Raw genomic sequence first — 12733 nt, 5'->3', positions numbered from 1 at the left:
GCTGCAAATGGGGTTAGTTTAAGATTTCAGAGGAGAGTTTTACAATGCAACAAATAGATAAAACAAATTGCCATTTTTGTCTCAAACTGATACATATTGAACTATAACCTTGTTATCTTTTTTGTGCTTCTAAAATAATGAATATCGAACTCTATTACTCATCATGCCATTTCTATATGTCTTTTCTATATTTCTTTTCTATATTTCTTTTACCATCTTTTAGTTAGAGTTATAGTTACCATCCTTATACAAGGAAGTTTCTGGTACAGTATTCATTTATACTGTGCATGCAAATAAGTGCAAGTAGCATGCTCTAAGAGCTTTCTTTTTTTAAAGAAGATTTATCATTTATACCTCATGCTAACTATATATATCTATAATTATCAATCATGGCTTGGGAAAGGAATTAATCTCCCATCAACTTGCAGCTGCTACAATCAGTTTAACAGACTCACAACACATACCACATTTTGTTAAAAATTCTAGATTTCTCTCTTTCACTTATCAGGCAGTGCCAGGGGTGACTTCATAGAATAATGAAATATAATGAATGATAAATATTGAAACAGATTTAGATCTCACAAAGCAATTCTCAAACCATAAGGTCAATATCTCACAAAGCAGACTTAAACATTGTCTGATTCATGGCACCTGTTCTAGGAAGATTAGACACTTGCAGATTAGGTGCCCCAAGAACATACACAGCAGTAACCCCTCCATCCCCCTCTTGCTGGTCCGTTGGTGGAATTAAAACAAGGCCATCGAAGTCTCCCTCCCCTTCTCCACATTGTTTTTCTAAATAGAAAGTATTATTATTATCACAGAGAGCAAAGTCACTATTTATTGCCAGTCATTTTAGGAGAATAAAATAATTCTTAAAAAAAAATACTGAAAGGATTAATCCCAAAAATGAAGGAGGAGGGTGAATCTCTTACTGTGGATTATCATCAAACAGATTCTGTGAAGGGTTTTTCTTGAATAAATCTTCAATGATGGAATAATAGAACTGAGAGGCAACCCCACCAATGACGAGGCCACCTGACTGGTACCACTCATGGGGAACAGGAAATGTATCAGTCTCAGGGCAGCTGGTAGCTGCTTTGCACACAACAGGAGGCAGCAGAAAAAGCAAAGTGAATGACCACAGCATCCTTGTAGTCAAGCCTCTCTGCAAACTTGGGTGCTCTTTGCCTATCAGAACCTGCAGAATGACTTAAGCAAACTAGATTGCATGATACCTGGCTCTGTCGATAGAGCACAACAAGAGAGATTGGCACGTCTTATTTAAAAATCAAAGCAGTATAAACACATGCTTTGGGTGCTAGGTGAGATTTCCAACACTCAACACTCAACACTCAACACTCATATTTCAAGGCAGGCCAACAATATGATGAAAATACAAAATGGGAGAAAGAAAATTGGGAGCCCTGGTTGCCTCTTGATACTATTCCTATCTCCTCATGGTACAGAGGTTCATTATTATAACCCCTTTCACGGCTGTTTTTTGACACTTTTCTTATGCCTGTGGTGTTGTGACCAGGTGGACAAATTATAGTGATTTAGATAATTGTACAGTGACTTAATAACTTTTAAAAAGTTTTACTTCCAATGAGGGTTGTTGTTGTTGTTTTGCATCATGTTGAGTACTGTGTTTATTCTCAAATCTGTCTATGTCCTGCCTCTGCCCCTTTGTGGCACAAAAAGTGGCAATTAGCTTGAAGTGTTCCATGGTAAGTGAAAACATCAGCAGGAAAGTCAAAGTGAGCCTGTTTTGGTTTGTGACTGAAAGCAGCAAATCTTGAATGAAAAGTGACTGTCCAACACTAGTTTTGCCACATGACTGGGCAGATATTATTTCTCTGTGTAACAAATGTGTGGCAAAATCCCCCCATCAAGATTATAATATTGTGAAAATAGCCATGAAATAAAGAGTTGTGACACAATTGAAGTAAGGGTGAAACATGGGACTGTGTTTATTGAAATTCAGTGTGATTTTGCTTGAACTCAGCTGTTAATCATTCTGGCAAAGCACACACTGCCACCTCAAAGGGGTTGGATTTAATTTCCCCTACTTCCATCAGTCCCACACCTAAGCGGGGAGAGGGAGGCCTTGTTGACCCACCGCTTCCTGGGGCCCCACAACTCTAAGAAAGTGCTACATGTAAGTTCCAAAGGTGATCTGTACTCAACGTATAGGCCCCAGAACCCAAAGGAAAATAATTGGGTTAGACATTTCTTTTTAAAGGTATCTAAGAGCACTCATCAAATATTCACCTGCAAAAATACTGCCCACATCAGCCCCATTTTGATGGAGTGTATCCACTGGGTTTAGACCGCCCCAAAATCCTTCCCAATGTCATTTCTGCCAGGAGGGAGGACCAACTGTTGTCCAACTTCTGCCACACCAACCTGTTCCCACAGCCAATCCTGAAGGGCTGAGCAAATATCTCCCAACCAAATGCCATTGCCACTTCCTGACAGGTGATTTTGATTCAGATGAAACAAGTTCACAAGCTCAAATTTAATAGGCGGTGACAAATTTCCAGGCCTTTCTTTGTAAATGCAACCTGTGCCGCTGCCTTGGAGCTTTTGTGGAGCTCACACTCCCCACCAATAGTGTTGCTGCAACCAAGATGATCAGGTGATTCACACTTCCAGGTGGCTGTCAGAAAACCAAACTATGCCTTTTGAAATGGCTAAGTCTAAGTCAACAGCCTTCTGAGTACACAGGTAATTCTCAGGTAGATGAATGACCAGCAAGTCAGGTGGCCAGAAGCATCGAATGTGTTTGGAAAGCCAAAGCCATTAAAAGTGTTTGGAAAGGCAAATCATATGAAAATGGCTTTAAAAAATATCTGATCCAGGAGATCAGGAGAGCTTTCTACTTGGCTGCCAAATGAAAGATAATGTAAGGAAAATAACTGATAGAATATTTGGAGGCCAGGAATGATAAGCAAGCAGAACTAATGTTTATAGATGCAGAGAAGGCCTTTGGTAATGTGTCCTGAATGTTTAGGGGGGAAATGACAGAAATGATGAATTTTAGAGAATCATTTTGGAGGGGAATAGATGCAATGCACTCAGGATAACTGGCTATGCTGATAGTGAACAATGTGATAACAGAAAAATGTAAAATTGTAAAAGGTACAAGACAGGGATGTCCCCTGTCCCCATTACTGTTTATATCAGTCTTAGAAATACTGGTGAGATGTGTAAGATCAGATGATGAAATAAAAGGTATTACGGTTGGGAAACAAGGCATGTAAACTGATAGCCTTTGTGTACTATTTGGTGATAACAATAGAAAATCTGTTAGTTAAGCGTACTGAGTGTTTAGGACAGAATTTTTGGAGTTGGGCTGGGTAGCGGGATATAAGTTAAATAAAAAGAAAACCAAAATGTTGGTAAAAAATATGGCAGAACACAAAAAAAGGAATCACAATAAAAACAGAACTATCAATAGAAAAAGGGGTGAAATATTTGGGGGTATGGCTGACAGCAAAAAATTATAAATATTTTCAAGGATAACTATATTGCCACTTGGAAAGAAATAAAGAGAAATCTGGAGTTATGGGGGAGGATGAATTCATCCCTGTGGGGGAGGATATCAGTAATAAAAAGGAATGCATTGCCAAGAATGTTATTTTTATTCCTGACGGTCCCAGTAGTCAGTGGAGCAGGACACTTCAAACAATGGCAGAAAGATATTCCTAAATTTATCTGTCAGGGGAAGAAATCGAGACTAAAATATAAATTGCTAAGAGATACTAAGGAAAGTGCTGGCTTCTCCCTGCCAGTTTTTAAATTATATTATGAGGTGTCCTGTCTTTGTGACACAAATACTGTGTGACACAATTCACTTGAATAAGTTTTTTTTAATAATTTACATTCTTTATAACCACGCTTTCACCCAGGGACATCCAATAGATTACAAAACAGATTACAAAAAGATGCTCCTTCAGGTATACTGGACCAAGGCCATTTAGGGCTTTAAAGGTCAGCACCAACACTTTGAATTGTGCTCGGAAATGAACTGGGAGCCAATGTTATTTTTTTCAGGACCGGTGTTATATGGTCTCGGCCACCACCCCCGGTCACTAGTCACATTCTGGATTAGTTGTAGTTTCCAGGTCACCTTCAAAGGTAGCCCCACGTAGAGCGCATTGCGTGCTGCCCTGGGCGGCAGGCTGGGCGAGGGGGGGGGGCAGCAGGCTGGATGGGGGTAACCACCTCTGATGGCCGCCACCACCGCTGTGAGTGCCCCTCACCGCCCACATGGAGGTGAGGCCGGAGTGCGCTGCGGAAAGAGCTCTGGCGGCATCTCAGCCCGGCTCCTCCATGGCGTCTCCTCCCTGCCGGAGGAGCCACCTTCCGCCAGCAGTGCAGCCCTCGCCTGCCTCCATGATGGCCCTGAAGAAAGCCAGGCAGCGGGCAAGCAGGACCAGCCCCTGCGGAGCCAGTGCAAACTGGCTGTGAGGAGAACTGCCTCGAGCACGGTAAGGACGGGCGGAGGGAGGGCCAGAGGGAGAGGGAGAGGCCTGCCGGATGCCGCCGGACGCTGCCTGCTGTGGCACCGTGGCACCACGTCATATTAGGGCGTGTTGAATTTTCCATCTTTAAAAATCCTGATTTGAGGGGTGTTAAAAAGTTGTGATATGATGAGGTAATTTGAAATATATTTTGGTTACTTGTAAATATTTAGGTCTTGCTCGGTAAATCTCTATGTGAAAAGTTCCTACTTTTTAACATTTTTTTTAAAAAAATCTGTCATTTAAACGTATAGGTTATTCTCCAGTTTTCATGAAAACAGATAAGTGCCTAAAATTGATTACAAGATACAGTGGTACCTTGCAAGATGAAAATAATTCGTTCTGCGAGTTGCTTTGTATAGGTGAAGCATGGTTAAAAATTTTCCTGGTTTACCCGGTCTACCTATTTAGTTAATGCGTTCCTATTCATCTTGTGAAGCGCGGTCATAGGAAACTTCGTCTTGCGAGACGCCTTGCGCAACGCAAAACGCTTTCATCTTGTGAGTTTTTTGTTGCATGAGGCATTTGTCTTGTGGGGTACCACTGTATTGTAGTTCTCTTATATATGTATTTTAGTTATCTGTACTATTAATATTAATATTATACAACAGTATGTGATATCTTTTTTGCTTTCTACCACCAGTCCACCTACTGAGGTCGTTGGGGTTTCAAAGCCGAAATGCTCTGACAAGTAGATTTATTGTCTATCCGAGATAGACAGAATGGGGTGGCATGAGGACATCTAACCAGCCCTAGCAATTGTCTTCTGTGTTGCATTGGAGACTGGGGGCTGGTGTCTTGCTTGAATATGTTACAGAGCATCTCTGGTACCAGAACAATTGTGTGGTCATCAAAGGAGCTGGGATCCTCACCCACCAACATCATTTTATTATTATTATTACACACACACACACACACACACACACACACACACACTATATTCAGCAGAGAATTGTGTCCCTTTGTTGCTCACTCCCACCCTTTGCAAACAGAATTTTATTCCCATGAAGGAGAAAAGCATGTTTTCTTTGAAGAATAGCTATGATGATTAACACGCTAATGAAGTCTATGCAGAGGACTGGATAAACTTTTTGGAGGTGTTAAAAATACACTGTAAAGTAGAGCTACCAAAGTTCAGTCGAGTGACGGTCTTTCCTTATTGGATAAATTGGGGGTGCAAAAACAGCATTCTGATAGTGTAGGATTAAGGCTGTTGGACAGGCACCCAATCTTAATAGAAGGATTGCCACATTTTAAGAAAGACAAGATTTTAGTTCCTTCAATAGTAGCATAGATAATAAGCATTATGGTAACCCTTCTATCACAGTGATGGAAGGATGGAAATACTATATATTCTCCTGCTTCAGAACCATTAAATGAACAGAAGTCTTGACCTGCATGGAATATGGTTTCTCTAAGTCTGATACCATCTTTGGGAGTATCAAGAGCAGGCCTTTAGATTCTATAGGAATCAAATTTTTACAGTGTACACTTCTTTTGAAGAGCATGATCCAGGGGGCTTCTGCCAGTGGCTCTCCTGCTCAGATGTGGGCCCTCAGCAAATACATCATCATGTGACACCAGCCCTTGAAGTTGTTCATTTATTTTTCTTTTTTTCTTTTTTTACTATAATACGACGTTATAAGATAAAGTAATGATATGTTGTTACAGCTGGAAACAAAATTTCTTTATATTTTCGCTTGTATAAAATGATTAAAAACTTCAACTTCGCTTCAAAATGCGAGTTTTTGGCTTTTTTTTAGTGTATTTCAAACAGATCTCAATTTACCAAGCTAATCACCAACCCACCATAAAAACAATTGCAGATTTGGATTCCTCATGTGCAATAACATATTTTTAGAACCCCTCATTGAGCAAATTCGCAAAAAAATATAATTCCGTCCTTAAATGACATGCCCTAGCATCATATCCCTCCTGTGCACGCTTGGGGGGGTGCCTTTGGGTTTGCCGCCCCAGGCGGCCAGGGGACTAGCTATGCCGCTGTCCGCAGGCAGGTAGTGTTTCAGCCTGCGTACCAGATGGAGCTGGCAGAGAGCTGCCCTGGATAGAGAATTGACCTGTGCCTCCATGGACAGCTGTGAGTCCAAAATGACTCCCAGGCTTCACACCTGGTCCTTCAGGGGAAGAGTTACCCCATTCAGGACCAGGGAGTCCTCCATACCTGCCCGCCTCCTGTTCCCCAAGAACAGTACTCCTGTCTTGACAGGATTCAACCTCAATCTGTTAGCTGCCACCCATCCTCCAACCGCCTCCAGACACTCACACAGGACCTTCACTGCCTTCACTGGTGATAGTCCCTAAATGATCGATATAGAAACTCAGGAATGGCTAGTCAGAGCCACATAGTAATGATCACAAACCTCTTCACACATGGAGTTTCTTGGGTAGACTGAAGGGGAACAAAATTTTGATTACCTAGTTTGTTCCAAGGTGAGGTAAGCCTGGCAGAACAGCTTATTCTATGGTATTAATGCATTAATTCAATAATTAGACTTAATTCATGCACTAATTAGACTTAAGCATGTTGTTGGTTATATGACTCTGGTTATCCAAAAAAGAGAAGCGGAATGGAGCAGCAATAGAAAGGATGCACCAAGACAGATCGCTTTAAACACATAATAGTAATAATAGACAGAAAAATAAAATTTTGCTTTCAACCCTTGCCTTTAAGATATTTAATATTTAGCAGAATGAAGTAAGACCAAAAGAAATTATTTAATTATTTATTCGTATAAGTTGTTCCCTGTTGTTCAGTTCAGGCCTCAGAATAATGATGTAGCATTTAGGGGCAAAGATGCAACACAGTAACCCACCCCCAGAGGCCAAGACGGAGAAGATCTCCACAGCCACCATGCCTTTTCCACTTGTGCTCAGGTAGGCTGGAATAAAAGACAGCCAAACACTGCAAAAGAGCAACATGCTGAATGTGATGAACTTGGCTTCATTAAAGCTGTCAGGTAACTTCCGGGCCGCGAATGCAGCAATGAAGCTGACAATGGCCAGCAGGCCCATATAGCCCAAGACACTATAAAACATGGTGACTGAGCCTTCATTACATTGCACAATGATTTCTTCTGTGGACGAGTGCATGTCCAGATCAGGGAATGGGGGAGATGTCATCAACCACACAGCACAAGTAGCTGATTGAATAAGAGAACAGGAAATTACAACTGAGTAGGCCAGTCTTTTCCCTACCCACTTCCTCATGCTTGACCCGGGCTTGGTGGCCATGAAAGCAAGAACTACAGTGACAGTTTTGGCCAGCACACAAGAAACGGCCATTGAGAAGATGATGCCAAATGTTGGTTGCCGGAGGAGACAGGAGACTTTGCTAGGTTCACCCAGAAATAACAATGAAGAGAGGAAGCAGAGCAGGAGAGAGACAAGGAGAGAGTAGGTGAGGTCCCGGTTGTTGGCTTTGACTATGGGAGTGTCTTTGTGCTTAATGAATATTCCTAGCACCAAAGCTGTGATGAGGAAGAAAGAAAGGGAAACTGCTGCTAAAGTAATTCCTAAAGGCTCTTCATAAGAAAGGAAGGTCATTGTTCTCTCAGTGCAGATAGTTTTGTCCTTGTTTGGATACTGAGTTTTGGGGCATCTGAAGCAGTCATTCATATCTGAAAAATAAAAAAGGTCAAATTTCGATACTGTTTGAACAATTTTTTGTCTTCTTCACTGCCATGAAATTACACCTATTGGATCCTTGTGTTTTAGTGTTCAGATATAAATGTTTTGATCTCACTTATTCTGAATGCTAGGGACACAGGTGGCGCTGTGGGTTAAACGACAGAGCCTAGGGCTTGCCGATCAGAAGGTTGGTGGTTCAAATCCCTGCAACGGGGTAAGCTCCCGTTGTTCGGTCCCAGTTCCTGCCAACCTAGCAGTTTGAAAGCACGTCAAAATGCCAGTAGATAAATAGGTACCGCTACAGCAGGAAGGTAAAAAGGGACCCAGGTGGCGCTGTGGTTAAACCACTGAGCCTAGGGCTTGCTGATCAGAAGGTCGGCGGTTCGAATCCCTGTGATGGGGTGAGCTCCCATTGCTTGGTCCCAGCTCCTGCCAACCTAGCAGTTCGAAAGCACGTCAAAATGCAAGTAGATAAATAGGAACCGCTACAGCGGGAAGGTAAACGGCGTTTCCATGTGCTGCTCTGGTTCGCCAGAAGCAGCTTTGTCATGCTGGCCACATGACCTGGAAGCTGTCTTCGGACAAACGCCGGCTCCCTCGGCCAATAATGCGAGATGAGCACGCAACCCCAGAGTCGGTCACGACTGGACCTAATGGTCAGGGGTCCCTTTACCTTTACAGCAGGAAGGTAAATGGCGTTTCCGTGTACTGCTCTGGTTCGCCAGAAGCGGCTTTGTCATGCTGGCCACATGACCTGGAAGCTGTACGCCAGCTCCCTCGGCCAATAATGTGAGATGAGCGCCGCAACCCCAGAGTCGGTCACGACTGGACCTAATGGACAGAGGTCCCTTTACCTTTAAAGCCAAGTGATGTTCTGGAAGCCTTCTTTTTCCATGTAATTTATAAAGACAGCCCACTCTCTCCTTGTTCTTTCTTTTGAGTGATTTCTTATTAGGTCCGTTAATTTGGCAAGTTCTAAATATTCACTTATTTTTAAGAGCCATTCTTCTTTTGTTGGGATTGTATTACATTTCCAATGTTTCACTATCACGATCCTTGCGGCCATGATTGCGTATAGAAAGACTCTTTTCTTTTCCTTTGAAATGTCCTTTGTGCAAATTCCTAATAAAAATAATTCTGGTTTTTTAAAGTATGTATTTCTAAATATGTTTTTTTAAAATTTCTTCATAAATCATGTCCCGGAATTTTTAAATTTTGGGACACGTCCACCACATGTGGAAAAGACTCCCCTATTTTTTTATTACATTTCCAGCATTTCTTACTAATCTTTTTATTCATTTTAGCCAATTTTGCTGGAGTCATAGACCACCGGTTCATCATTTTAAGGAAATTTTCTTTAATTGTGTAACAGGCGCTGCATGACTTACCATCCTGGTTTGAAATTTCCCCTTCTGGACATGGAACACAGCCATAGCAACAAAACTTTTCCCCTTCTATCTTTTCCTTCTGATTCCCAGGGTGACAGTGGTCATTACACAGAGAAAGGGGAATCACCTATCCATAGCAGAAAAGTCTTTTAGGAGATCAGAGAAACTAATTGTTTATTTGATTTCTATTAATGAGGTTCAGCACTCAGCAAAAAAAGGTTTAATATAAAAGAGCTGTACTATGAATTCCATTATTTGGGGTCCCCTCCAAACCTATGACAAGCTTTGCAATCATTTTGCATCAAACCCCCCCCCCAATTTTGAGGTACCCCAAAATAGTGTCTGACTTTCTCAACTTGTTGCTATACTGATCAACCCAAATCCAATATTGTCCCCAATTCTTTCCAAACCTGTGCCAAAGTTTTGCATTTGTGTAATGGGGTGACTGGTAGGGCCCCGAGTTTGGCAGATCAGCCACACAATTTGAGGCTCACCAAAATGCAGTTTGTTCTGCAAAATGCTGCAGGTTAATTGAAAAACGTCTTAGCAGGAATTCCTTTAGCCCCTCCTGGAGGTGCAAGGGATTGAACCTGGAACCTTTTGCAAGCAATACGTGTTCTGTTACTCAGCTATTGTCTACATGCAATAAGAAAAGAGGTTACCAAATGGGCGCATATGTAGTAATTACATTGATGTGCCCCAGAAGCTTAGCTTTATGTATATGGAAGGTACAGTAAGTATAAATCAAAAAATTTCTTCTGCAAAAATGTAGGCTACCCCCCCCCAAATTTTAGCATTTCAAAACAGCATCAATTTTGAATGTGCTACGCAGCCACATTTTTCCTAGGCCCTATCAAATAGAAACAACAGTTTTCAATAAAATGGAATTTTCTGACACCAAAAGAAAACGTCATAAGAACAGTGAAGAACAGAATGATTCCTAGGATTCAGACCTGATTAAAACCTCTATGCCACACAATCATATCTTCATGAAAAATGAATGTTTCTCCTTCAAGAGCATCAGGATCAACTCGTCCAACTTTCATTTGAAGGAAGGACTTGTTTGGAAATGTGATCATGTTTGTGATGTCAAATCCACCTCTCATTTCCCTTTTTTCATTAAAGGACATTGTTTCTCCTGCTGAGTTGTTAAATGAAATGCCTTGCAGAAAATAGTGGAGCTAATTCAAAGAGAAAAAGGGAAAAGAAGGAACATATATAAAAATGCAGACCAAGACTAAACAATGAACTATTTTCATAAATCTTATCTCTTGATGTCTGGCCTTCGAGTAATTGACTCACTGAAATAATATATTGTTTGCAACATGTTACCTGCCAAGGCTGCAGATCTTGAAGTTCAAACCTTTTGTCTCCTGCCATTGCTCTGTGCTTTGATCTGTATGTATGAATTGCATGCAAAGCATGAGCCACAACAAAGACAGCATTGTAGATACTGTAGCTGTGGCCAGTCATGCCCATTTCAAACAGATGGCCAGGAAGACCCTCTAACTTCTCCTCCCCTGTACATGTTTCAGTATCTTGCATGAGCAGATCTGGAAATGTACAGTCAAATGCTTGCTCCCAGAAGTCCTTGAGAAAACCATCGCCTGGATTCCAGTAAGGTTTTACGATCTGAAGAAATTCATGGAACTCGAGAAGCTCATTTGAGTGAATGGTGAAGGATATGGCACCTTGAAAGAGATCAAGATCCCAAGACCTTTGATAACTCAATAGTATGAAGTCAATTTGTGTTGTCATGATCCACACTTTTCTAAATGTTGAGCTTTCCTTATTTTCAGGATCTCGTAGAAATATAACAGATCTCAGCCAGCTCAATGTCAGAGAATCTCCATAGACGATGAATGCATTGGCTTTGTCATTTGTGAGACCCACATAATACCTATCAAGCATCTCAAAAAGTCCGCCCAACATATCAAAACGACCAATTTTTTCCATTCTTTGTGTGAAAGCTGAGCAGATCCCATGCTGGTAGAGCAATTGCTCCAGGGCCTGCAAGAAATTTTCTCCTCCGTCATCATCTGTAACAAAGAGTCCAACCCATGTCCATCCAAAATGCTGGAGTAAATTGATTATTGCCATGTACTGATGAGCTTCATTGGACACCATGCGGTAAAAGGAAAGGAAGTGATCTATATCACTCTCCTCTTGGGGAAATGAGCCATATGCAAGCTAAAAGGAAAAGAACAGACATTATGAGTATCATACAGAACCTCTCAAGCCCTGCAGTTTCCCAGTACTGGAAAATAAATTAGGGCCCTTTAATCAGTTTTACAGGCTCTCCAAGGGGGCATGGTCTATGGTCAGCTTTTCAAATCTTCAGGTCAAGCTGGCTCCATGCAGAGACAATGTCTCTTGCAGTTGATGTGTGAACTGGGTGGTGGTGGTGCAAGTGTCCAAGGTGCTGCCTGCTGCCTGCTAGACTCAGACCTTCACTGGTGTAGCAGTCATTACTTGGTAAGGAGTAATCTACATTCCATCTTGTAATGCTTCATCGTCAGTCATATTCACTTTCTGAATCTCAAAATCACGTTCAGAATGATAAGAGAAGAGTGTGATTTGTGCAACAAACATTCATGTCCCTATTTATAAAACCTACCTGTGGAATCTTGTAGAGGCTTAAGGTATCAGCCATATGGAAGGAGGTATCAGAGCTAAGTCCTCCGATGATGGCTATGAGGTTTTTCTGCGAGTCACATTTGTAGTTGGGAGCAAATCTATGCATTTTAAAGAGCAGGTCCAGGGTGTTACGAAAGGTGATCCTTGCATCATAATAGCTGTCGTAGATGTGGAACCCCAGTGTGACATTGGGCAAGATGTTGGGGTTCTCATTTATCACTTTCACTGCAAATGCCAAGGCAAGGATGTGCTGGTAGAATTTTGTTATCATGCTGCAAATGAGGTTAGTTTAAAATTTCAGAGAATTCTACAATGCAACAAATAGATAAAACAAATTGCCAATTCTGTTTCAAACAGATACATATTGAACTATAACCTTGTTATATTTTTTGTGCTTCTAAAATAATAAATATCAAACTCTATCGCCTAAATAAAATGAGTTACAGGTAGGTAGCCGTGTTGGTCTGAGTCGAAGCAAAATAAAAAAATTCCTTCAGTAGCACCTTAAAGACCAACTAAGTTTATATTTTG

The 12733-nt window shown here is 41.4% G+C and overlaps 1 protein-coding gene across 1 annotated transcript; it reads right to left on the bottom strand.

The window, feature by feature from the left end:
* Positions 1-7265: 7265 nt before the first annotated feature.
* Positions 7266-12473, bottom strand: LOC118078126 (vomeronasal type-2 receptor 26-like). Its single transcript, XM_035101848.2, has 4 exons — positions 12183-12473; positions 10519-10746; positions 9566-9692; positions 7266-8167 (listed from the first exon to the last, which is right to left on the bottom strand). The coding sequence occupies exons 1-4, from the start codon at positions 12471-12473 to the stop codon at positions 7266-7268; spliced, it is 1548 nt and encodes a 515-aa protein (XP_034957739.2).
* Positions 12474-12733: the final 260 nt, after the last annotated feature.

Source organism: Zootoca vivipara, chromosome 13 (genome assembly GCF_963506605.1).
Source record: "Zootoca vivipara chromosome 13, rZooViv1.1, whole genome shotgun sequence".
Taxonomy (NCBI): domain Eukaryota; kingdom Metazoa; phylum Chordata; class Lepidosauria; order Squamata; family Lacertidae; genus Zootoca; species Zootoca vivipara.
This window is presented reverse-complemented; position numbering and strand designations above follow the sequence as displayed.